Source organism: Ranitomeya imitator, chromosome 6, assembly GCF_032444005.1.
Source record: "Ranitomeya imitator isolate aRanImi1 chromosome 6, aRanImi1.pri, whole genome shotgun sequence".
NCBI classification, from domain to species: domain Eukaryota; kingdom Metazoa; phylum Chordata; class Amphibia; order Anura; family Dendrobatidae; genus Ranitomeya; species Ranitomeya imitator.
In genome coordinates, this window is record NC_091287.1 from 38,701,890 (window position 1) to 38,726,782 (window position 24,893).

Sequence of the window (24,893 nt, forward strand, 5' to 3'; positions counted from 1 at the left end):
TGGAACTACAAATCCCAGCATGTGCCATTAGTCTTGTGCATCAGTTATGGTGGAGCTGCATCTGCCAACCCAGCATAAACCCGGTATAACATCCTTGAACTATATGTCCAAAGTGATGCTATTGTAGTACTAGAAATGCCAGCATGCCCAGCTAAACAAACCACTGTAGAAACAGTTACTTGTATGGCATATCATGAGGCTTAATGCTGTGGAACTACAAATCCCAGCATGTGCCATTAGTCTTATGTATCAATTACGGTGCCAACCCTGCCATAACATCCTTGATTTATTAGTCCAAAGTGATGCTGCTGAAGTACTACAAATGCCAGCATGCCCTGGCATTATTGCATTCTACAGTGTCAGAAATAAATATTCTTTGCGTCCCATTGCCCCCAGCCTGTTTTTAGAAGGTTTTTGCCCTTTTCTTTATAGCACGCAGAAGTTGGAAGAAACTTTTGAAAACTTTTTTAGAAGTTAAAAAAAAAAAGTTTGGCAGAAGTTGAGCTCTCACTGGCAGGAGACAAATAACGATGCTCCAGCTCTGAGGTCCAGCCCTGCCTGCTTCTATTGGCTGTGGATTAGTGAAGGTCCCCATGAGGCCCAGCTGATTGGTCGCCGGTGGCATCACTCCGCACCCCTGTGCCGTTATCTGCACTATAAATGCCAGTCTACATGCCAGTTCTGCCTCCTGCTGAAGCACTGACTGGTCTGCACAGGGGACCACTGCAGCCTGCATTGCCACCTCATACCAAGGAATATCTGCTCACCATGAGTACCAAGTCTTCATACAAGAGGCTCTTTGGGGGGAACCCCAGATCCAGCTCTTCTGGAAGTCGCTATGTCACCTCCAACAACAGGTACACCCTGGGCAATGCGTACCGCCCTGGATACGGCAGTGGTGGTGGTCTCACCAGCAGAGTGGTCTACACAACCTCTTCTTCCCCAGCTACTATAACCAAGGCTTCCTCTGTCAGGCTGAGGAGCAGCCTTCCTCCAGCCAGGCTAACAGATAGTGTAGACTTCTCCCTGGCAGATGCCATCAACTTGGAGTTCAAAGCCAACCGGACCAACGAGAAGGCTGAGATGCAGGAGCTCAATGACAGGTTTGCCAACTTCATTGACAAAGTTCGGTTCCTGGAGCAGCAGAACAAGATACTTTTGGCTGAATTAGAACAGCTGAAAGGAAAGGGGACCTCCAGGGTGGGGGACCTGTACGAAGAAGAAATGAGGGACCTCAGGAGGCAAGTGGATCTTCTCAGTAACGAGAAAGCCAGGGTGGAAGTGGATAGAGACAACCTGGGAGATGATCTGCAAAGACTCAGAGAAAAGTAAGTTTCTTGCCATTGAATTATGCAACATCCTTTGTCTAAATGTAATTAATTAACAGCCTTCGTCTCGATCTTGAGCCACGGCGACTTGATGATGGATAAACGATCTGTAGGAAGATCGAATCTGTGCAAGCCTAGATAGGTCCACCAGGGTCTTCTCCGCCATTATCTTGACAGTATCAAGCCATCGGGTTACCGATCTACCTTCGCCTTATTCCTTCTATTCTTCCTTCGACTTGTTCTTTCTATTCTTCCTTCTCCTTGTTCCTTCTATTCTTCCTTCGCCTTATTCCTTCTATTCTTCCTTCGACTTGTTCCTTCTATTCTTCCTTCGCCTTATTCCTTCTATTCTTCCTTCGACTTGTTCCTTCTATTCTTCCTTCGCCTTATTCCTTCTATTCTTCCTTCGACTTGTTCCTTCTATTCTTCCTTCGACTTATTCCTTCTATTCTTCCTTCGACTTGTTCCTTCTATTCTTCCTTCGCCTTATTCCTTCTATTCTTCCTTCGACTTGTTCCTTCTATTCTTCCTTCGCCTTATTCCTTCTATTCTTCCTTCGACTTGTTCCTTCTATTCTTCCTTCGCCTTATTCCTTCTATTCTTCCTTCGACTTGTTCTTTCTATTCTTCCTTCGACTTGTTCCTTCTATTCTTCCTTCGCCTTATCCCTTCTATTCTTCCTTCGACTTGTTCCTTCTATTCTTCCTTCGCCTTATTCCTTCTATTCTTCCTTCGACTTGTTCCTTCTATTCTTCCTTCGCCTTATTCCTTCTATTCTTCCTTCGACTTGTTCTTTCTGTTCTTCCTTCACGTTGTTCCTCCTATTCTTCCGACCATGATGTCCTTCTCCGGTGATTGCTCTCTTCCTTTGATGCGTCCAAAGTCGTCAAGTCGTAGCTCGGTGATCGTTGCTTAGAGTGAATAGTCAGGTCTAAAGATTCTTCTTGAAGGTTAAGCTTTCCCCAATCTGTTGCGCAAGTTCCTTGCTTCACCACTCAATGGTTACTTTCTCCAGTATGATTGGAATCTTTTTGTCTTCCTAAAGTGCTTCACCGAGATTTCAGAATGACTCGTTTTCTTAAACATGTGGCCTCCCAAAAAAAGAGAAAAAGTTTCTTGCCAAGAGAAGTTGTTGAAGTATGTAGGTCAGGCCGGCGTTGACCGTTAGGGTTAATGTTTTTTTTGGCTTGGAACAAGGGGCACTTTATCCATCAGTGTTTAGATTGCTGGTCCAAACAAAGAAAAAAGATGAAAAACTCCAGCCATGCAGGATAATATTAGGTCTGGGATCCTAGTGGCGGTGCCAGGTACGGACTGGGGCTGAAATTCAGCTCTGGCATTTGAAATCACACAGGTCCATGTTGTCTCCGTCCCCATGAACCAGATGGGATATATTACTAATATTACCCTGGATGGAGGATTTTCTACAAGACCAATATTTCTAATGATACCTGTGGCCTGCTGGGGTAAGATATTCACCTATTCTGTTAACAATGTAGCAGACAAGGCAGCCCATGACCAGACAGGCCCTTCTGGTATTTGCCAGAATTGCCAGATGGCCAGTCCGGCCCTGGGCGGTGCCCCAGGCAAGAGAAAAAGAGAGAGAGTGTCTGGTCTGTGGGTCCACGGCTGGATGGGTGTGGCAGGTCAGAATTGGGATCGGGGCCTAGCTTGCAGCATGATGGTGGGAACGGGGAAAGTTTTATACGTACGGGGTAACACAATTCTTAATTAATATCCTATAAGATAATCAATTATTAGAATTAATTTCATTAGGTGCTATGTTCTGGAGACCTCGTTAGATATTACTATGCAAAATTTAGTTGCAGCCCCATGTAAAACACATCCCAGGATAACAAACTCATCTTTACTACATTAACTAAGTCAACTCTGCTACATCTGTAGGCTTACGAGTCTTTATAACATTAGATGTGACTTTCTGGTAGCCGACTTAACCTCTTTTTAGACAATATTCTTATTTTGATTGGGGGGGGCATCTTCTTTCATTCCTTTTAGGATAAAAATGATCAATTTGGTTACGCAATATTCTTTTATGGCGATGGGTCTCTTATTTTATTTTTATAGGATTAAATTTATTATCCTTTTTTATTTTTTTTTTTTGCTTGTAGGCTGCAAGATGAAATGATTCAGAAAGAAGAAGCCGAGAGCAACCTTCAGTCATTCCGACAGGTTTGTGGCTTTGCAGATGCAGATACTCAAAAACAACCCCCAGGAAATGCTGACTGACGCCCCCTTCTTTCCTGTTGGCACCATGCCATGAGGCTTTTCTCTTCTGTGCCCCCTAGTGGCGCAACTGTATCAATTAAATATTTAAAGGAGACGTAACGTTAGTCGTCGGCTTATACAAAGATGCCCGCTAATATTAGTCGCACATGTATAATATTTCCGGTGCTTCTTAACACTGGAGATACAGTTTTATTTATTTATTTATTTTTTACACTTTTTAGAAGAATATCATGAGTCGCTGATAATAGAGAACAATAGCTTGCGTTCAACTCTACCGCAAAAAATATTTAGTTGATGATTAATGTAACTTTAATAAGTTTTATGTAGATATGAAAAAAGCCAGCGTGATGTCAAATTACAATTTTTTTCCCCTAATTTTGCCAAATTTGCATAAAAGAATAGAAAATTTTGTATAACAGCAAATTCCCGCATTGCAGAAATCATGTGAATGGGGCTTGCAAAAATCCATGTGTGCGCCCCCCCAAAATAACCCCATTCAAATAAATGCTTAGTTCTGCAGGAAACTTGCGGCAGGACTCTGAGATCTCGGCTGTCACACCCACGAACTGATAGATCTGAATACAAGCCCCCTATGGCAGTGATATGTTCCCTTTACGCTCCTGTCAAAAGTGAAAAATTATATGTATTTATATCTAACATTATATATATATAGACTATTCTTTAGTGGGCGGGGCATGACACAAGGATTCCATACACGCCAATGAGAGAATGCCTGTCAAGCTCCGCCTCTTCAGGCCCGACATTGAATTTTCCTGTTTTGCTCCTTAACAAAAGGACCTGGAAAAGGTAAAATGTAACACCACATGTAACAGAGGTTGCAAATTTAGAATCCAGATCCACAGTAATTACTCCAATGCCTGTTTCATTCATAAAAAAGGTTTTTTATGGTAAAAAAAATAATAATTTGTCATAAATACATAATGCTTTATCTGATGTAAATGCCGCTGTTCTCCTGAATCCGGCGATGTTTTTCTTTTGTTCCTGCGCCTTTCCGTTCCTGAGATACGGCTCTCTTCCTTGTTAGTCAAGTGGGTGCGGTCATCGAGAAAACGCCCACAGATGAGTGGAGGACCACACCCACTTGATTAAGACGACTAGTTTTATGTACACGGGAGAAAAGGACCATATCTCAGGAACGGAGAGGCGCAGAAACGCAAGGAAAACATCGCCGGATTCAGGAGAACAGCGGCATTTATACCAGATTGAAAAAAACAAACAAACATATTTAAGCAAATTATTTATTCATCATGAAAAACCTTTTTATGAATGATACAGTCCCCTCATTGAAGTGATTACGGTGGTCTTCTCCATGTAATATAAGGATGAGTCAATCCCACGTGGTCCACTAAAACGGAGCGGCTCGGGCTCATAGAGAGGGCGCGACAGTCCTCCGCTCTATGGGAGCCATTCATAACTCTATCAGAGAGTCTAACAAGTCTAGTTTAGTCTTCCATGGTCTCAAGTTGCCCCGCCGCAGGATCCACGAGCCCTAAGCATTTCGTTTCTAGAGGACTGCACACAATGGCCACCACTTGTGTGATCCTTAAAGGGACCTCAGTCTGTGTCTTAACTCCCATCGCCCATTCCTTTTACACAAAGAGGCGACCCCATGGCCCGGCACAAAAGTATCTTACACTGCAGCCATAGAGCAAAGGGCCCATCTGTTTCCTTTCCTGACAAGATCTGCTGCTTTCTCACGCCTTCATCGAGGAATGTGGGAACCAGACCAATAGCCTGGAAGAAAAGCTCGCTCTGTGGGATCATTGTAGGGTTTTGTTGCTCGCAGCATTTTATTATGTGTGGGATGCAAAGGAAATTCTATTCATCTGATTAGACGGCCATGACCAAAAAAAAATATATATATATACATATATTGTCTGTATCATATGATTTTTGTGCAGGAAGTAGTCCTTGTGCATTACATAACTTTCCTGTTAAGGAGCTAACGATCACGCGGAGGAAAAAAAAAAAATATTAAGTTGTGCAATCCGGAGATAGCTGATGTGCCAATGCGTCCCACCCACAGCAGCGCTTAACCCTTTTTAATTTCAATCCAAAGCAGAATTTTTTTTTTACACTGTAAACGGAAAACGTGGCCGTGTGACTAGGACTCCTAGCATCCCAGAAACTAAGGCACATCCTAGAGATGTAAAGGAGGAGCTCTGACATTTCCTATCAGATCAATAGTAAGAAAACTTTGCCCCCAGCACTCATCTTGGATTAGTAAGAAACGGGGTATTTTTTACCCCAAATCTCAAGGAGGTCACTTAGAATTATGTAAAACTAGAAAGTAGTAGACAGCACCCGGGTTTGGATGATTACAAAAAAAACAACTTCTATTCTGCCATACAGGATGCAACGTTTTGGCCTAATACTGGTCTTTTTCAGGATGCAAAATGGTGCAAACAACAGTATAGATAATTGCGAGGGTACCATCGGGACTCTGCTCCCCCCCTATCTTACCTTATAAGACTGCAGATGGTCGAAGCATTGCATCTTTTATGGCAGAATAAAAGTTGTTTTTTTTTGCCTGACGGAAGCCTGGACTACTTATTTCCTGTCCCCTTGTCTGGCCTTAAACATGTGCAGAGATGGTCTGGATAGAGGCAGATGTGACTGGTGCGGTCCAATAAAGAAAACTAGGATCCTCTGGAGGTCGCGGGTTCTAGCCTTATGATAGAGAGCGCACGTAACCATTAGTCCATTCTGCGTCCTGCTGGGCTTGACGCTGTCCAGTCAGACACTTATGGAGGGGCAGTGTGACATGCTCTATACACATCCACAATCTACTTACCGCAAACAGACTATAGCGGTGAGGAAATCCTTCTGATGTAAAACCGCAATTGAAATGAGATCTCCCAAATAATTAATATCAACTAAAATGTAAGGGGATTGCAAAAAGCTCTATCCTATCTATCCATCTATCTATCTATCTATCTATCTAGTTGTAGGTAGGTGGACAATGAGTCCTGTCCTCCTCATGAAGACGTCTTGGCAGAGTTAACTGTAAGGACGTCCTCTGGGAATGGCTCCTTCCCACTGGTTCCCCTAGGGCCACCCTCTGCCACTCCCAGGGGCCAGCCTTGCAGTTAACCCTGCAGGAACTTGACATACACAACGACCATAGGGATAAAATACTTTTTTTATAATATGAACAAATATTACCACACAAAATAACTTTCAGCACAACTGCCTCACCGGCTTCATGAGTGGGACAGGACTCCTTGTCCACCCTCTTACACAGTGATAACAGCTATAGCCATAGCACAGAGCTCCATTATTTGAGGAGCGGTCAGTAATACAATGGGAGATTAGTCAGTGACGCATTTGGTTGCCATAGCAGTTGTCCACACACTGGGGGTCTTTGAGTTGTGGTCTTTCATAAAGACTTATTGACATGAGTAAAGCCAGTAATACATTGGTGTGGGGGTAGAGACAGCACATAATTAGTGACTATTCATTGAAAGCTATAAAGCCATCGCTCTGTATTTATGTTCAGAAGGTAACGGCTGAAATTTGCACATAACGGATAATGCGTCGCTCTCCATCCTTTGAAGATGCATTTGAAGATGTAGATGCTGGTCATATTTGCAGAATATTTGTATAGAAATTTCCAGAAAGCAGCAATGTCTTCTTCTCAGGAAGATGACGGTTTATGTTCTTGGTTACGTTACCTTAAGTTATGGTGAAGTTGGAGGAGCACTGGGAGAATCTCAAGACAGCAACCTGCGCCCTCCAGCTGTTGAGAAACTACAACTACCAGCATGCCAGGAGTTGAATTGTCACCATGGCTGGAGCGTCAGAGGTTGCTTCCACCTGCCATTAACCATTAGACCTTTTTAGTGGAGAATCCCATTTATATGAGCGCCTTCCTCTGACTATACCTGAAGGGATCATATAGGTTGGATTTATTTTTCACCTTTTTGATCCTTTGCTTCCTCCTTTATTCATCCTGCAAAATGATAAATAAATTAGCCTCCTTTTTGTTACAATCGCCCTCATCAGTGAGGTGGGTCTATAAAAATTCTGACAGCGTCCAATAAGTGCTGATACATTCCGTTGACAAGGGTATTGGTCAAATCCACTTTACTCATACATTTCCAGGAGTGACAGGAAGAATAGTAGAAAAGATGTTCCAGATTTGTTATTTTTTGGGAAAGGCAATTATTTACTTAACAGACATGTTGGGAGAAGAAACAGGTGCCTAAAAGGGCTTCAAAGTCTCATAATATTGCTGCACTCTGACACCGCCCCATCTAGTTGACCAAAATGAAGAGATAAACCAGACTGACTGCTAGTGATTGCCGAGGGTGGAGTCTTCACCCCAGAGTTGTGCCTTGATGAAGAAGACCTAAATTAAACCAATTAATATCTTGAAGTCTGTAAAGTCAACTTTTTATTTCTTCCTTGCAGGATGTAGACAATGCAAGTCTGGCTCGTGTCGACTTGGAACGCAAACTGGAATCTCTCCAAGAAGAAATCATTTTCCTGAAGAAGTTACACGATGAAGTAAGTCCCATCCAAACAAATCTTCAAGAAGTGTGGACCGTACTTTACGTTAGGCATCTGTAGGATAAATGTGATGTAATCTGGGATATGTTGGACCATTCAAAGTAAAAAAGTACATTTCTACTGAGAATACAAAAAGTTATCCGTGGTCTTGTGGCAAGGAGACAAAAGTAGGTATCTTTGGTCTAGAATGGACTTCCATGAAGACTGCTGTCCCTTTTCCAGTCTTACAGGTTGTGGCATATCCATAGCTGTTACTTCTTTAATATTCCACTCATTTTTCTCTGCTGTCTATTTTACTTTGTGGTCCTCATCAGGTCTTTTTTTTCACCTTGTGGTCCTCAGATATCATCAAAGTGATCATAGCTAAATTTCCAGGTCTCTCGGATTATTAACACCTCCGAACCTAAGTGATACTTTTCACCGGTGACCAAACACATTAGATTAGAATGCCAATTTTGGGTAAACCGGCCAATCATCTAATGGATATGGTGGTGTCCCAACCTTCTCCCAATGTCGATGTTTGATGAAATAATTATCAGAGTGTGGAGTTTTACCATACCTGATCTTCTGTTTTCAGGAGTTGAGCAACAATTGGCCTCCAGACCAAAGCCTTGCAAACCTCGTCCTGTTTGTCACGTTCCTTGGTGTCTCATCTAATTAGTAGGCCCGGCCTGCTGTCATCTTTGTGGCATAATATATGCACGACATCGCTCAGGCTTACTAATCAGAAAGGGTACCGAGGGTACTAACAGGTAGGAGAAGGTTCACAGGGCATTGGTCTGGCGGCCATGGGCCTAGCAAAGTGACTGCTAGACCAGGGTCCTGCAAATTGTTTTGCTCAACTCTACCAACTAATGGAGAGCAGCTGTGGAGACTAAATGATGTCATCTCAGATATGGCGACTTCACTAGTTCCATCAAGGAAACCCAAAGCTATGTCAACCCACTCGGGATATCATATACATTTATTGAATTTCTAACACTTCTTTATTGTTTTCCTCAGGAAATCCGAGAACTTCAAGCTCAACTCCAGGAACAACACGTCCAAATCGAAATGGATGTCGCCAAACCAGACCTCACATCCGCTCTGCGCGATGTCCGCCAGCAGTATGAGAATGTTGCTGCTAAGAATCTGCAAGATGCAGAAGAATGGTACAAGTCCAAGGTAAGAGGGGAAATACACAAATTACGAAATACATGAGATGAAATTTTCTATGCAATACAGGTCCTTCTCAAAAAATTAGCATATAGTGTTAAATTTCATTATTTACCATAATGTAATGATTACAATTAAACTTTCATATATTATAGATTCATTATCCACCAACTGAAATTTGTCAGGTCTTTTATTGTTTTAATACTGATGATTTTGGCATACAACTCCTGATAACCCAAAAAACCTGTCTCAATAAATTAGCATATCAAGAAAAGGTTCTCTAAACGACCTATTACCCTAATCTTCTGAATCAACTAATTAACTCTAAACACATGCAAAAGATACCTGAGGCTTTTATAAACTCCCTGCCTGGTTCATTACTCAAAACCCCCATCATGGGTAAGACTAGCGACCTGACAGATGTCAAGAAGGCCATCATTGACACCCTCAAGCAAGAGGGTAAGACCCAGAAAGAAATTTCTCAACAAATAGGCTGTTCCCAGAGTGCTGTATCAAGGCACCTCAATGGTAAGTCTGTTGGAAGGAAACAATGTGGCAGAAAACGCTGTACAACGAGAAGAGGAGACCGGACCCTGAGGAAGATTGTGGAGAAGGACCGATTCCAGACCTTGGGGAACCTGAGGAAGCAGTGGACTGAGTCTGGTGTGGAAACATCCAGAGCCACCGTGCACAGGCGTGTGCAGGAAATGGGCTACAGGTGCCGCATTCCCCAGGTAAAGCCACTTTTGAACCATAAACAGCGGCAGAGGCGCCTGACCTGGGCTACAGAGAAGCAGCACTGGACTGTTGCTAAGTGGTCCCAAGTACTTTTTTCTGATGAAAGCAAATTTTGCATGTCATTCGGAAATCAAGGTGCCAGAGTCTGGAGGAAGACTGGGGAGAAGGAAATGCCAAAATGCCTGAAGTCCAGTGTCAAGTACCCACAGTCAGTGATGGTGTGGGGTGCCATGTCAGCTGCTGGTGTTGGTCCACTGTGTTTCATCAAGGGCAGGGTCAATGCAGCTAGCTATCAGGAGATTTTGGAGCACTTCATGCTTCCATCGGCTGAAATGCTTTATGGAGATGAAGATTTCATTTTTCAGCACGACCTGGCACCTGCTCACAGTGCCAAAACCACTGGTAAATGGTTTACTGACCATGGTATTACTGTGCTCAATTGGCCTGCCAACTCTCCTGACCTGAACCCCATAGAGAATCTGTGGGATATTGTGAAGAGAAAGTTGAGAGACGCAAGACCCAACACTCTGGATGAGCTTAAGGCCGCTATTGAAGCATCCTGGGCCTCCATAACATCTCAGCAGTGTCACAGGCTGATTGCCTCCATGCCACGCCGCATTGAAGCAGTCATTTCTGCCAAAGGATTCCCGACCAAGTATTGAGTGCATAAGTTGGTGGATAATGAATCTATATCTGAGCTGAAATATCCTGCATGTCTATTGCTCCAGTCCCTGACAGCAAGCAGCTTGGATGGTATCTGAGTCATTCTACCTTCGGCATTGAATCCTGCATGTATCTATATATGTTAGTCATCCTATTATGCGTTTGTTTGTGTTTATAGATATTTAACTCACTTTTGCATGTCCTTACTCAGAGAGATCACATAACTGTTTCAAAGTGCTTTATGATCCATGTAGACCTGGACATTTGTTTATCTGATCACTACATTTATTGTGTCCTGTTGTCTCAACTGAGTTAGATTGATTGCTAACGAGCTTTAACACAAAAAAAAAAAAAAAAAAAGAGATCTAAGGGCTAGCCTTCTATAAATGTAGATGTAGCTTGGGGATGCATTCGTGCAGGGGTGCATTCGTGCACTGTTATTCGTGTATTTTTTATTCAAAGTACTTTTTTTTCTAAGTACTCGGCAGTTATAACATGGCAGTTAGACAGGTAAGAAAAACTAAATCTAATCCATATTCACTTGAAACAGCACAAATACTCACCATATTTATTTGTATAATCTATATTCTGGCTGCTGCATTCACTCACATTCACCGCCCTCGCATTAACTCTCTACACTCCATCCATATCGGCCCCTCTGTCCTTGCCTTTCCTATGTATAGCACTCATGCTCTATTCACATTGCTTAACAGCACAGATCCATTCAGTCCCAACATCCAACACAAGAGACGCTCTCACAAATCACTTAACCATCTGCTCACTCTTTCGATCCTTCTTCTCCTAGTCGCTGGAGACATATCTCCAAACCCCGGCCCCCCATGTTATAGCCAGTCAAACCTCCCAATTGCTACACCCAGAAACCCCTCTAACCTTATTAATATTCCCTGCATGCCTGCTGTCTCTTTCAATTGTGCCCTTTGGAATTCTCGCTCTGTGTGTAATAAACTCTCCTTCATTCATGACTTCTTCCTTTCTAATTCTCTTAATCTCCTGGCTCTTACTGAAACCTGGATCCAGCAGTCAGACACCACCGCTGCTGCTGCTCTTTCATATGGTGGACTACACTTTCCTCATACCCCAAGATCAGACAACAGAGCAGGTGGAGGCGTTGGTCTGCTCCTTTCAGCCAAATGTACTTTCCAAGTTATCCCCCAAGTACCCTCACTTGTCTTCCCTTCCTTTGAGGTCCATGTGGTCAGACTCTACGTCCCCTTCTCCATGCGAGTGGCGGTGGTGTATCGTCCTCCCGGCCCCTCTCATCAGTTCCTGGATCACTTTGCCACCTGGCTTCCACACTTTCTCTCCTGTGACACCCCCACCCTTATCATGGGTGATTTCAACATCCCCATTGCCTCTCCCCTCTCCCCATCTGCTTCTCACCTTTTATCTCTATCCTCCTCTTTTGGCCTCTCGCAGTATACTAACTCTCCAACACATGAAGATGGAAACTCCCTTGACTTGGTCTTCTCCCGACTTTGCTCAGTGGATGACTTCACAAACTCCCCTCTCCCGCTCTCTGACCACAACCTTCTTTCATTCTCTATCAAGAACTGCCATCCCGCTCAGGTCACCCCCACTTTCCACACCTATAGAAACATACAGGCCATTAACACCCAGGAACTTATGAAGAACTTGCAGTCCTCATTGGCCCCTATTTCCTCCATCTCATGTCCTGATTCTGCATTGAAGCATTACAATGAAACCCTGCAAAGTGCTCTGGATGAAGCTGCTCCTCCTATACATAAAACAACTCGGCACAGACGGCAACAACCGTGGCACACGCCGCAAACACGTTTCCTGCAGCGGTGCTCCAGGTGCGCAGAACGTCTGTGGAGAAAATCTAATCTACCCGAAGATTTCATCCATTATAAGTTCATGCTAAAGACATACAATTCTGCCCTTCACCTCTCCAAACAAACCTACTTCAACACCCTCATCACCTCCCTGTCCAATAACCCTAAACGTCTCTTTGACACGTTCCAGTCCCTACTCAACCCAAGAGAGCAGGCCCCAACCACGGATCTCCGTGCTGACGATCTGGCCAATTACTTCAAAGAAAAAATTGACCACATTCGACAGGAAATCATCTCCCAATCTCTTCATACCATGCACTGTCCTCCCTCCCCCACTGCATCTAGTTCACTCTCTGACTTTGAAGCAGTTACAGAAGAAGAAGTAAGCAGGCTCCTTGCATCTTCTCGCCCGACCACTTGCACCAGTGACCCCATTCCGTCACATCTCCTCCAGTCCCTTTCCCCGGCTATCACCTCTCACCTAACAAAAATATTCAACCTTTCCCTCACTTCCGGTATTTTTCCCTCCTCATTTAAGCATGCCATCATACATCCATTACTTAAAAAACCATCCCTCGATCAAAACTGTGCCGCTAATTATAGACCTGTCTCTAATCTTCCCTTCATCTCTAAACTCCTTGAACGCCTGGTCCACTCCCGTCTTACCCGCTATCTCTCAGATAACTCTCTTCTCGACCCTCTTCAATCTGGCTTCCGCTCTTTACACTCTACTGAAACTGCCCTCATTAAAGTCTCTAATGACCTACTAACAGCTAAATCTAATGGTCACTACTCCATGCTAATTCTCTTGGATCTCTCTGCAGCATTCGACACTGTGGATCATCAGCTCCTCCTCACTATGCTCCGCTCCATCGGCCTCAAGGACACCGTTCTCTCCTGGTTCTCCTCCTATCTCTCTGACCGATCCTTCACTGTATGTTTTGCTGGTTCCTCCTCGTCTCACCTTCCCCTTACTGTTGGGGTTCCTCAAGGATCAGTCCTAGGCCCCCTACTCTTCTCGTTGTATACTGCCCCTATTGGACAAACAATCAGTAGATTTGGTTTCCAGTACCATCTCTATGCTGACGACACCCAATTATACACTTCTGCTCCCGATATCACACCGACCTTTTTAGAAAACACCAGTGATTGTCTTACCGCTGTCTCTAACATCATGTCCTCCCTCTATCTGAAACTAAACCTGTCAAAAACTGAACTCCTCGTGTTCTCTCCCTCTACTAACCTACCTTTGCCTGACATTGCCATCTCCGTGTGCGGTTCCACCATTACTCCAAAGCAACATGCCCGCTGCCTTGGGGTCATCCTTGATTCTGACCTTTCATTCACCCCCTACATCCGATCACTGGCTCGCTCTTCTTACCTGCATCTCAAAAACATTTCTAGAATTCGCCCTTTTCTTAATTTCGACTCTGCAAAAACTCTGACTGTTTCACTTATTCATTCTCGTCTGGACTATTGTAACTCTCTGCTAATCGGTCTCCCTCTTGCAAAACTCTCCCCGCTCCAATCTGTCCTGAATGCTGCTACCAGGATCATATTCCTCACCAACCGTTACACCGATGCCTCTACCCTGTGCCAGTCATTACACTGGCTACCCATCCACTCCAGAATCCAGTACAAAACTACTACCCTCATCCACAAAGCACTCCATGGCTCAGCACCACCCTACATCTCCTCCCTGGTATCAGTCTACCACCCTACCCGTGCCCTCCGCTCCGCTAATGACCTCAGGTTAGCATCCTCAATAATCAGAACCTCCCACTCCCGTCTCCAAGACTTTACACGTGCTGCGCCGATTCTTTGGAATGCACTACCTAGGTTAATACGATTAATCCCCAATCCCCACAGTTTTAAGCGTGCCCTAAAAACTCATTTGTTCAGACTGGCCTACCGCCTCAATGCATTAACCTAACGATCCCTGTGTGGCCTATTTATAATAAAAAAAAAAAAAGGTTCCTCGCATCATGTTCTCATACACTTTATGCAGTATTAGCCCTCTGTGTCTGTACTGCTACATACTTAGGCAGGTAACTGGTTCATGCAGCTTTACATGAACACCTGAGCCTTACACTATGGCTGGTCCGAATAACTAAAGCAATTGTTACCATCCACCTCTCGTGTCTCCCCTTTTCCCCATAGTTTGTAAGCTTGCGAGCAGGGCCCTCACTCCTCCTGGTATCTGTTTTGAACTGTATTTCTGTTATGCTGTAATGTCTATTGTCTGTACAAGTCCCCTCTATAATTTGTAAAGCGCTGCGGAATATGTTGGCGCTACATAAATAAAATTATTATTATTATTATTATTATAATATATGAAAGTTTAATTGTAATCATTACATTATGGTAAATAATGAAATTTAACACTATATGCTAATTTTTTGAGAAGGACCTGTATATGAAGGGTCCAAAGACATTTGCACTGACTTATTCAGAGGGTACAGACCATAAGATCAGTCCTCTGATATCCATGTGCACTAATAGTACAAAACTTCATTAATTGCATGACAGCGTGTAGCGGTCGTTGACTTTTTATCGTAAATAGTCAATGTCGCTTCAACAAACATGGCATAAGTTTATATTACAAGTGAATATAAGAAACTTGTAAAATATCATATCAAAGAAATGTGCCTCTTTCTCCACTTATGAGCCACTTCTTCCCTTTGCCTCCTGAACTCATCATTAACTTTAAAAAAAATAACTAAAATCCATGTTGGCCAATTCAAGATGGACTTCCAGTTCACTGAGGGATCAGATTACAGTTGCCTATTGAGGACTATGAAGAGGAGCGATTTGTAGAGGAAGGAGGGAGCAGAGTGAGAAAAAGGCTGAAAGAGAGGCACAGACACGCACAGACCTATGTAGCAGTGTGGTGTTCATTTCACTTAAGAGCTGGATTTACAGCTACACTGTTCAGTACTACTGTATAATGTCCTTTCTATGCCACAGCTACATATCAGGGAGTGCAAGAATGCATCATGTCAGTGTATGAGTGACATTATAGCAGTTAGTCTGCACCCACCAGCTCAGAGACAACAAAAAATTAAAGATGGAGTCTGTGGGAAAACAGGACACAAGTCACATAATGGCCAAAAGATAGTATCATTCCTAAAGACACACAACACCTTATTGTGAACTGTTGCCTGAAATGACAGCTAGGCGTTAAATTACTAAACCTTTTTATTTCTACAGTTTGCTGACCTGTCTGAAGCTGCTAACCGCAACAATGATGCCTTGCGTCAAGCTAAGCAGGAGACCAATGACTACCGCAGACAGATCCAGGCCCTGACCTGTGAGATTGATGCAATGAAAGGATCTGTAAGTAATATAATGTATTATATCTATTGCATGAAACCATTTTTACTGCTCCATCGCCACTGAAGTGCAAAATACAGTAACCTTGCAAGCAATCTTAACCCCTTCCCGCACATGGACGTGTTATTCGCGTCCTGGGCAGGGGTCCTCACTTATGGAGGGGGCTCAGGGGTTGACTTTCCACCACACACGGCAGGTACTGACTATACTAAATAGCCAGCACCTGTCTCTGAAAGTCGCTGCCAGTGCCGAATTCTGGTTGCTGCTGTTAACCATTTATATGCCACTGTCAGTCTCTGACAGCAAGGTTTAAATGGAACGAGCACCAGTGTCCTAGCGCATCGCCTACTATCTGCTCCCACTAAGTGATCGCTGGCTACTGATGGGTTACAATGACACCCGGGGGTCTGCTAAAGATCTCCACTGCTCAGCTGTAAAGGCAAACTTCCCACCCAAAATGGAGAATTGCATTTTTTTTCACCATTTCATCAAACTTTGGAATTTTCTTACCAATTTTCAGTACATTATTTAGACTAAATGGTACCATACAAAACTACAACTCGTCCTGCAAAAGACAAAAAAAAAAAAATTGTTGTAAAATGAACAACAATTGTCTAATATTCTGTTATCATGGTCATTCAGTGAATTGTCGTTGTGTTCCAGAATGAATCCTACGACCGCCAAATGCGTGAAATGGAAGAGAACTTCGCCGTCGAAGCTGCTAACTACCAGGACACTATTAACCGTCTGCAAGAGGAGATTCAGAACATGAAGGAGGAGATGGCTCGCCACCTGCGCGAGTACCAGGATCTGCTGAACGTGAAGATGGCGCTCGATATTGAAATTGCAACTTACAGAAAACTGCTGGAAGGAGAGGAGAGCAGGTAACAGGAAATCTGTAGTGGCATCTGGATCACACATATCTTTATTATGTACTGTACAAATCGGACTCATTATTATTATTTATTTATTTTTGCAGAATTACTATTCCAGTCCATTCTTTCTCCAGCATGAGCTTGAGAGGTAAATATTATTTTATATAAAAGTTCAAAAGTGATATATGCGGTTCCATTATGAGGGAGGATATGTTTATGTGATGTGGGAAGATGTTTTAGATGATCTTCCATTTTTATTATAGAGGAGCAATGCTGGAGGTGTCTGGTAGATGGTCCTCTCCATTCATGGGAGAAAAAATACAGTATATTGTGGGCTGATAACTGCAGTGTTGACAGGACAATTTTCACTTTTCTACAGTAGATTCATACTAGCATCCACTTCAGTCCTGTGCTATATCTCCCTGCAGTCCTGTACTATACCTTCCCATGGTCCTGTACTATACCTTTTGTAGCCCTTTACTATACCTCCCCACAGTCCTGTAATATACCTCCCCATAGCCTTGTACTATACCTTCCCACATAGCCCTGTACTATACCTTCCCAGAGTCCTGTAATATAACTTCCCACCATCCTGTTCTATACCTCCCCACAGTCCTGTACTCTACCTCACCATGGTCCTGCTGCACTATACCGTCCATAGCCCTGCACTATAAATCCCCACAGTCCTTTACTATAGCTCCCCATGGTCCTGCACTATACCTCCCCATAGTCCTGCACTATACCTCCCCACAGTCCTTTATTATACCTCTCCACAGTCCTGTACTATGCCTCCCCACTGTCCTGAACTATGCCTACCCACTATCCTGTACTATACCTCCTCACAGTCCTGTACTCTACCTCACCATGGTCCTGCTGCACTATACCGTCCATAGCCCTGCACTATAAATCCCCACAGTCCTTTACTATAGCTCCCCATGGTCCTGCACTATACCTCCCCATAGTCCTGCACTATACCTCCCCACAGTCCTTTACTATACCTCTCCACAGTCCTGTACTATGCCTCCCCACTGTCCTGAACTATGCCTCCCCACTATCCTGTACTATACCTCCTCACACACCTGTACTATACCTCCCTGGAGTCCTGTACTATACTTCCCACAGTCCTCTACTATATGTCCCCACAGTCCTGTACTATACCTCCCCACAGTCCTGTACTATGCCTCCCCACTGTCCTGAACTATGCCTCCCCACTGTACTGTACTATACCTCCTCACACACCTGTACAATACCTCCCCACAGTCCTGTACTATACCTCCCCACAGTCCTGTACTATATGTCCCCACAGTCCTGTACTATACCTCCCCACAGTCCTGTACTATACCTCCCCAAATTCCTGTACTATAGCTCCCAACAGTCCTTTACTATACCTCCCCACAGTCCTGTACTATATATCCTCACAGTTCTGTACTACATCTCCCTGCAGTCCTGTACTATACCTCCCCAAATTCCTGTACTATACCTCCCCACAGTCTTGTACTATACCTCCCGACAGTCCTGTACTATATCTCCCCACAATGCCGTACTATACCCCCCACACTTCTGTACTACATCTCCCCACAGTCCTGTACTATACCTTTCCACGGTTCTGTACTATACCTCCCCACAGTTCTGTACTATATCTCCCCACAGTCCTGTTATACATCTCCCTGCAGTCCTGTACTATACCTGCCCAAATTCCTGTACTATACCTCCCCACAGTCTTGTACTATACCTCCCCACAGTCCTGTACTATATCTCCCAACAATGCTGTACTTATATCTCCCCACACTCCTGTACTATATCTCCTCACAATGCTGTACTATACCCCCCACACTCCTGTACTACATCTCCCCGCAGTCCTGTACTATACCTTCCCACGGTTCTGTACTATACCTCCCCACAGTCCTGTACTATACATCCCTGCAATCCTGTACTATACCTCACCAAATTCCTGTACTATACTTCTCCACAGTCTTGTACTATACCTCCCCACAATCCTGAAATATATATCCCCCCAACAATGCTGTACTATACCTCCCCACAGTGCTGTCCTTTACCTCCCCACAGTCCTGTGCTATATCTCCCCACAATGCTTACTATACCCCCCCACACTCCTGTACAACATTTCCCCACAGTCCTGTACTATACCTCCCCACAGTCCTGTACTACATCTCCCAGCAGTCCTGTACTATACCTCCCCACAGTCTTGTACTATACCTCCCCACAATCCTGTACTATATCTCCCAACAATGCTGTACTTATACCTCCCCACAGTCCTGTACTTTATCTCCCCACACTCCTGTACTATATCTCCCCACAATGCTGTACTATACCCCCCACACTCCTGTACTACATCTCCCCGCAGTCCTGTACTATACCTTCCCACGGTTCTGTACTATACCTCCCCACAGTCCTGTACTATATCTCCCAACAATGCTGTACTTATACCTCCCCACAATCCTGTACTATATCTCACCACACTCCTGTACTATATCTCCCCACAATGCTGTACTATACCCCCCACAGTCCTGTACTATATCTCCCCACAATGCTGTACTATACCCCCCACACTCCTGTACAACATCTCCCCACAGTCCTGTACTATATCTCCCCACAGTCCTGTACTATATCTTCCCACAGTCTTGTACTACATCTCCCTGCAGTCCTGTACTATACCTCCCCACAGTCCTGTACTATATCTCCCCACAGTCCTGTACATCTCCCTGCCGTCCTGTACTATACCTCCCCACAGTCTTGTACAATACCTCCCCACAGTCCTGTACTATATCTCCCCACACTCCTGTACTACATCTCCCCGCAGTTCTGTACTATACCTCCCCACGGTCCCGTACTAGTGTATACCTCCCCACAGTCCTGTACTATATCTCCCCACAGTCCTGTACTATATTTCCCCACAGCCCTGTACTATACATCCCCGCAGTCCTGTACTATATCCCCCCACAGTCCTGTACTATATCTCCCCTCAGTCCTGTACTATATCTCCCCTCAGTCCTGTACTATATCTCTACACAGTCCTGTACTATATCTCTCCACAGTCCTGTACTACATACCCCCGCAGTCCTGTACTATACCTCCCCACAGTTCTGTACTATGTCTCCCCACAGTCCTGTACTACATCTCCCCGCAGTTCTGTACTATACCTCCCCAAATTCCTGTACTATACCTCCCCACAGTCTTGTACTATACCTCCCGACAGTCCTGTACTATATCTCCCAACAATGCTGTACTTATACCTCCCCACAGTCCTGTACTATATCTCACCACACTCCTGTACTATACCCCCCACACTCCTGTAGTACATCTCCCCGCAGTCCTGTACTATACCTCCCCATGGTCCCATACTATACCTCCCCACAGTCCTGTACTATACATCCCTGGAGTCCTGTACTGTACCTCCTAACAGTCCTGTACTATTCATCCCCAAATTCCTGTACTATACCTCCCCACAGTCCTGTACTATACCTCCCCACAGTCCTGTACTATACGTCCCCACATTTCTGTACTACATCTCCCCGCAGTCCTGTACTATACCTCCCCACAGTCCTGTACTGTACCTCCCCACAGTCTTGTAATATACCTCCCTGCAGTCCTGTATTATACATCCCGCAGCCCTGTACTATATCTCCCGGCAGTCCTGTACTATATCTCCCCACAGTACTGTACTATACCTCCCTGCAGTCCTGTACTATACATCCCAACAGTCCTGTACTATATGTAATAATAATAATAATAATCTTTATTTTTATATTGCGCTAACATATTCCGAAGCGCTTTACAGTTTGCACACATTATCATCGCTATCCCCGTTGGGGCTCACAATCTAAATTCCCTATGAGTATGTCTTTGGAATGTGGGAGGAAACTGGAGTACCCGGAGGAAACCCATGCAAACACGGAGAGAACATACAAACTCTTTGCAGATGTTGTCCTTAGTGGGGACTCCAGCGCTGCAAGGCTGCAGTGCTAACCACTGCATCACCATCCGCCCCTCCCAACTGTCCTGTACGATATCTCCCCACAGTCCTGTACTATATCTCCCCACAGCCCTGTACTATACCTCCCTACAGTCCTGTACTATATCTCTCTGCAGTCCTGTACTATACCTCCCTGCAGTCCTGTACTATACCTTCCCGCAGTCCTGTACTACATCTCCTCACAGTCCTGTACTATACCTCCCCACAGTCCTGTACTATACCTCCCTACAGTCCTGTACTATATCTCCCTGCAGTCCTGTACTATACCTCCCTGCAGTCCTGTACTATACCTCCCTACAGTCCTGTACTATATCTCCCCACAGTCCTTTACAATACCTCCCTGCAGTCCCCTGTACTATACCTCCCCGCAATCCTGTACTATACCTTCCCGCAGTCCTGTACTATATCTCCCCACAGTCCTGTACTATATCTCCCCACAGTCCTGTACTATATCTCCCCACAGTCCTGTACTCTACCTCCCCACAGTCCTGTACTATACCTCCCCGCAGTCCTGTACTATATCTCTCTCCACAGTCATGTGCTATATCTTCCCCCAGTCCTGTACTATATCTCCCCACAGTCCTGTACTATACCTACCTCCCCACAGTCCTGTACTATACCTCCCCGCAGTCCTGTACTATATCTCTCTCCACAGTCATGTGCTATATCTTCCCCCAGTCCTGTACTATACCTCCCCACAGTCCTGTACTATACCTCCCCGCAGTCCTGTACTATATCTCTCTCCACAGTCATGTGCTATATCTTCCCCCAGTCCTGTACTATATCTCCCCACAGTCCTGTACTATACCTCCCCACAGTCCTGTACTATATCTCCCCACAGTCCTGTACTATATCTCCCCACAGTTCTGTACTATACCTCCCCGCAGTCCTGTACTATATCTCTCTCCACAGTCATGTGCTATATCTTCCCCCAGTCCTGTACTATATCTCCCCACAGTCCTGTACTATATCTCCCCACAGTCCTGTACTATATCTCCCCACAGTCCTGTACTATATCTCCCCACAGTTCTGTACTATACCTCCCCGCAGTCCTGTACTATATCTCTCTCCACAGTCATGTGCTATATCTTCCCCCAGTCCTGTACTATACCTCGCCACAGTCCCGTTCTACACAGATTTTTTCTGGCTGCACAGAAGTTTTACAAGTACAGACTGTACAACCGTATTGAACAACTAAGCAGTTTATTGTTTTCAGTAGCACTATTTTCTAATTGTACTTTTGTTTATTTCCACTGTTATTATAACCTTTCTCCTGACATATGCGAAAATACATTTGTTTTGCAGAAAGTAACCTGGACTCCCACCCAGCGTCAGAATCCCACTCTAAAAGAACACTCCTGATCAAGACTGTGGAGACCAGAGATGGTCAGGTAGGTGTATGCTGTAAATTTTGTATACCCTGGAGGCTTATATTATGCACTCAAAACGATATCAATGTGGGACGCTAGTGTTTTGGGGTGTGCCAATATGGATTTTCTAATAACTAGATCCAGTGGTTTATAGGAAATTGCAAAGGTGCAATGGTGGTGCAGTTTACAATGACCCCATGTCCGACAGTGACATCAGTGGGGTTCATAAAGTGGTGCTTCCACTGAATAGGTACACCTGGAAGCAGTGTTCATGTGTAGGTAAATCATCAGGGTTAATTTCGGCTAAAAAAAATTTGGAAACATATCCAGGTCTTTACTGTACTAGAAAAGTTTCTTCTCCGCTAAAGGGGAATCTGTGAGCAGGTCTTCGCTGTGTAATCAGAAAGAAGCATAAAAAAGGGAAAGAGTGCCTTATTCCAGTGATGCATCACCTACTGGGCTACTTGGTGCAGTTGTGCTAAAATCCCAGTTTTCTCTGCAGCAGATCTTGCAGTTCTCTGCAAGCTGAGCTGTGTATAACCCCAGCTTTTGAGTACACTGTGCATAGGCAGAAGGGTGCCAATCAGTGGTTGGGGCAGAGTTACACAGAGCAGGCAGACTAGATGACACTAGACACCTAGTCCTCTAGTGATAGTCTCCGGCTGAAAAAACAGTGATTATATTAATACAACAGCACAGCCCAGTAAGTGACACATGACTGGAATCAGGGTCTCATCTCAGTCCCTAGATCATACTGCTCTCAGATTACATAGTAAAATCTGCTGACATTCCCTTTAATCTTGACATAGAAGGGAAGTTATAGTGTTAATATAAACCTATCAGTGTTTTATGTTAGGTTCATGTTTTTTTGCACAGTTTGAGCAATTAATGTGCTTTACCCTCAGTGGGGAGCCGGTGCTTTGCTTGCTAATTTACAGGTTATACTGTAAGTGCAGTTATTATATCTGAACTGATTTACAACTTACAATTCAGAGCTGAATTCACAATTCTGCTGGCTTCAGAGCTGACATCTCCCAGCATTCTTTGCTAGCTTAATGTGTTCAAAGAGCTAAGTAAGGTATTTCCATATTGGTAAGAGTCCGGTGCAGGTAAAATGAAATTCCTACTGCAGTGTAGAACTTAGTTTAGCTGTTAGGGGTGTGTCTGTCGACAAGCTTGTTGACTGTATCCAACAGCAACCAGCAGAATTATGAATACAGCTCTGGATTGCACTAAAACTTAACCTTAATGATATTTTCTTTTCATAGGTCATTAATGAAAGTTCCCAGCACCATGATGACTACGAGGACTAAAACCTGAACGTATTCCTGATATTCCAGCAAAATAATATCGTCCCCTGTGTTCACATTTTGAAGAAAACCAGCTTTCAAGTGCCTTTTGCTGTTACTTCAAGAGCGGGAGGATAGACTTCCTTCGAAAGCGGAGGTGGCAACATGTAGCTGTCCAACTGTTAGGGCATGCTGGGATTTCTAGTTCCTTCGCAGCTGGAGAACTATAGGTTGCCTAAGCCCGCTGTAGAGGGGGATTAGTCTTTTGGGGGTTTTGCAGAGTGAAGTCTTACTTGTGAACGACGGTGGTTTCACTTCAGTCTAGTTTACAAAGAAAACTTAATAGCAATATCTTGTGCTGCAATACTGTTTATACAATTCCCAAGAAAAAAAAGCTTTTTACTTCCAGGCAACCTGTCAGTGCTTTAAATAAATCTTTAGAAATACGATCTGCGTCGTATGTCAATTCTTCATCTTGTATTGTGTAGCCCTGAATTATATGATAATGGTAAATTAGTGGAATGTCTGGCATGAGTCGGATCCCCTAAGGCAGTGTTCCCCAAGTTCGGTCCTCAAGAGCCACCAACAGGTCATGTTTTCAGGATTTCCTTAGTATGGCCCAGATGATGGAATTCTCACCTGGGCAATAGTAAGGAAATCCTGAAAACATGACCTGTTGGTGGCTCTTGAGGACCAAACTTGGGGAACACTGCCCTAAGGGCTCATGCAGACGTCAGTGGATTTCGTTCTGATCTTGGACCGCAATACACGGACTGGCCACCCTCCTAGAAACATTCGAAGCTGTCATGGTTGGGTTGGGAGAGCCACGTCCGTACATTAGCAGTCCATTCTTGGACCCATTGGCATGGACGTCTGCACGAGCCCAACGCTGGACCCCTATTACATTTACATAGCACACTCGTGCTTTGCCGATCCGTCCTTTGGCCTTTTTCTAGACTAACACCGATATCAAGGGGTTCAGACGACAGCCCAATATATGAGGGCCCAGAACAGATGATTATCGGGGGGGCATAAAGATCTGGTGTGTCCGATTTTGGACGCCCGATCCCTTGCTTCTCTAAGAAAAAAGCCGTTGCCAGAGTAAATGCTCCTTTGCATGGGAGATGAGCAAGAAACCAATGGTGGAACCATGATTCAGCCAACAGCTATATAAGTGTTTGAGGTGCTTTAACTATCCTCATTTTAAAGGTAACACCCCTTTATGCCCATTCCCTGCTTCATTGATGCCTTAAACCAAGTGCCCAACATGTGCAATTGGATGTCAGGCTCCATCTAACACAAGAAACCTTCTGGTATTAGTTGAGCACTGGAGATCCGCCATCTCTTCTAGGAGTCTGGGAGGTCTCCGTTTTTTCCTGGAGCCTTCAGGAGAAACGGTTCGTAGGCTCTTACGACCATATTCAGTGCCGTCTACATTTACTGGGTCAGTTTTCAAAACTTATTGTAGCTTTGTGGCCAGCATTAAAGGAGTCCAGTAGGTCCCATCATAAACTTTACATTAATAATGACCAAACCTACTGATACCCAACAATCT

The 24,893-nt window shown here is 44.3% G+C and overlaps 1 protein-coding gene across 1 annotated transcript; it reads left to right on the top strand.

Moving 5' to 3' along the window:
• The first annotated feature begins 657 nt into the window (after positions 1–657).
• VIM (vimentin) lies at positions 658–23,787 on the top strand. Its single transcript, XM_069729508.1, has 9 exons — positions 658–1,328; positions 3,457–3,517; positions 8,009–8,104; positions 9,110–9,271; positions 15,688–15,813; positions 16,474–16,694; positions 16,790–16,833; positions 21,985–22,070; positions 23,318–23,787. The coding sequence occupies exons 1-9, from the start codon at positions 661–663 to the stop codon at positions 23,360–23,362; spliced, it is 1,509 nt and encodes a 502-aa protein (XP_069585609.1). The 5' UTR covers positions 658–660; the 3' UTR covers positions 23,363–23,787.
• The last annotated feature ends 1,106 nt before the right edge of the window (positions 23,788–24,893 follow it).

Bases quoted from the DNA above. Each gene is read 5' to 3' on its own strand.
- VIM (XM_069729508.1), top strand. From the start codon at position 661: ATGCCAGTCTACATGCCAGTTCTGCCTCCTGCTGAAGCACTGACTGGT. The intron at 3,518-8,008 runs GTTTGTGGCTTT...TCTTCCTTGCAG, and splicing joins ACCTTCAGTCATTCCGACAG to GATGTAGACAATGCAAGTCT. The intron at 9,272-15,687 runs GTAAGAGGGGAA...TTATTTCTACAG, and splicing joins AAGAATGGTACAAGTCCAAG to TTTGCTGACCTGTCTGAAGC.